Genomic DNA, 2,500 nt, shown 5'->3' on the forward strand with positions numbered 1-2,500 from the left:
TAAGGTTTACTATTATCATTATTACGGAGAGGTTTCTAAAAATCTTCAAAGCTTCCACAATATAATTACAGGTACTTTATGAGTCATTGATGAAAGAGAGAAAGCATAAAGTGTAATTATTATTATTATCTTTTACTCAAAGCAATCCATGCCAGTGACAATCCATGCCAAGTAAAGTATAGAGAAAATGAAAGTGAGTCTCATGAACTGAGTGTTTATCAATAAGACTCTGACAATGTTGTTGTGGAAAGCACACTTCGTGTGTAATGTCACCTTTTGTGTTCTTTATATTCAGTTATTGTTGTCAGTCACTGATTTTTAAAATAGGCATTCAATTCTATATCACTATTATTAGTATCATTATTGTTTTTGCTACTTTCTTCATTATTGTATCGCAAAAGTCAATTTGAGAATGATAAATGTAAGTATTATGATAATATATATGTGAATTATGATGCTAATGATAGCCAAAATAAAAATATATTACTTTTATAATTGTAATGATAGTAGATACAATGATAAGATATAATAATTTTCATAGATTATAGATCTCATTGTTGCTATTATTTTATCATAATTATAATTATTTTATTTATTTTATTGTATTTTAGTTTATTTTTATTTTTTCATTAGTTGTTTTTATTATAAACAGTAGTAGTACCAGTATTTTTGTTATTAAAAATACATATAATGTTAATTTTTCCTATTGACTTTATGATAGTAATGTTGATAATAATTACATCAATATTAATTATGATTATGATTATAATAAATATATTGAACATTGAAATTATCTCAATAACAGTGATAATACTAATAAAAATAATAATGATAATGATAACTGGATAAGTACTGCACACTTCTTGATATTGTGCACTATTTTTTTTATCATGTTGAAGTTGCTCTAGAGACCCCTGTATTTGAAAGGCTAAAACACCATTGCTCTATTTTATAGAAACAATGCTGGCAATGAAATGACTCAATGTACTGTGTCCTGCTTCTGTACTTTGGTGTCCACGGAGCATGTAAGACAGAAGAGATTTTTCCAAACTAGGAGTAATGGGCCTATGACTTTCTATATGTCAGCTGAAGACTAAACGTCTTTTGAGAATTCATATTGCCAGTAAGGGCTTAAAACGCTCTAGCACTGGCTGTGTGAGAAATATCCTTCAGTAAGATATAAGGAACCATATAACTATTTCCTAGATGTGGATTAGGGTCAATGCTTGTCAACCATTTGCAAATTCAAGTTTGGAAATTTACATAACTTTTCATAGTAACACAGATATGCATCAAATATAACAAAGATAGAAATCAGGAATATAGTGATAATGTGTTTGGAATACCTAATGGCATATAAAGTTTTGCATCATCATTGTCAATACTATTTATATTACCAGTAATAACTATAACTAATAGATTCAGTATTTGTGATCAGTTTGATGGAATGGGATATTTTAGTTACTGACTGATTCCTTGGTACTTATCAATTTTTTTTTTTTTCATTACATGTAATTACTACTATGATTATTATTTTTCTTTCTAGATAATGCAGACAATGATGTGAATCATGTTCTATATCCTGCTTCTGTACTTTGCTGTCCACGGAGCAGGTAAGACGAGAGATTTTTCTAAACTAGGAGTAAATGGGCCTACATCTTTCTATATGTCAACTGAATACTAATTGTCATTTGAGAATTCTTATTGTTTTTTTCTTTTTCCTTTTTTTTTATTTTTTTGTTGTCTTCTCCTTCTCCTTCCTCTCCTCCTTCCTCTCCTTCTCCTTCCTCTCCTTCTCCTTCCTCTCCTTCTCCTTCTTCTCCTTCTCCTTCTTCTCCTTCTCCTTCTCCTTCTCCTTCTCCTTCTCCTTCTCCTTCTCCTTCTCCTTCTCCTTCTCCTTCTCCTTCTCCTTCTCCTTCTCCTTCTCCTTCTCCTTCTCCTTCCTCCTCCTCCTCCTCCTCCTCCTCCTCCTCCTCCTCCTCCTCCTCCTCCTCCTCCTCCTCCTCCTCCTCCTCCTCCTCCTCCTCCTCCTCCTCCTCCTCCTCCTCCCCCTCCCCCCCTCTTACTTCTCCTCCTCCTCCTTCTCCTCCTCCTTCTCCTCCTCCTCCTCCTCCTCCTCCTCCTCCTCCTCCTCCTCCTCCTCCTCCTCCTCCTCCTCCTCCTCCTTCTCCTCCTTCTCCTCCTCCTTATCTTCCTTCTTCATCTTCTTCTTCTTCTTCTTTTGTAAGGGTAATGCTGTGACCCCCTTGCTGACCTCTCTATCAATCATTCTCTCCCTTTCTCTCTCTCTCTCTTCCTTTCCCTCTCCCTCTCTCTCACCCTCTCCCCTTCCCTCCCTTTCTCTCTATCATTCCTACATCTTTCTATATGTCAACTGAATACTAATTGTCATTTGAGAATTCTTTTGTATTTTCTTTTTCCTTTTTTTTCTTTTTTGTTGTCTTCTCCTTCTCCCTCTCCTTCCTCTCCTTCTTCTCCTCCTTCTCCTTCTCCTTCTCCT

At 35.0% G+C, this 2,500-nt stretch overlaps 1 protein-coding gene across 4 annotated transcripts in view; it reads left to right on the forward strand.

The window, feature by feature from the left end:
• Nucleotides 1–2,500, forward strand: part of LOC122262421 (uncharacterized) — a 15,998-nt gene that overhangs the window by 446 nt on the left and 13,052 nt on the right. For all 4 annotated transcript variants that reach the window (XM_043030411.2, XM_043030414.2, XM_043030413.2 and 1 more), the window contains exon 2: nucleotides 1,547–1,613. In XM_043030411.2, coding sequence (XP_042886345.2) covers nucleotides 1,571–1,613 — 43 coding nt within the window. In that variant the 5' untranslated portion in view covers nucleotides 1,547–1,570. The remainder of the gene's footprint in view (nucleotides 1–1,546; nucleotides 1,614–2,500) is intronic.

This window comes from Penaeus japonicus, unplaced genomic scaffold, assembly GCF_977035675.1.
Source record: "Penaeus japonicus unplaced genomic scaffold, GWHDUDI00000001_assembly GWHDUDI00000020, whole genome shotgun sequence".
Lineage (NCBI taxonomy): Eukaryota > Metazoa > Arthropoda > Malacostraca > Decapoda > Penaeidae > Penaeus > Penaeus japonicus.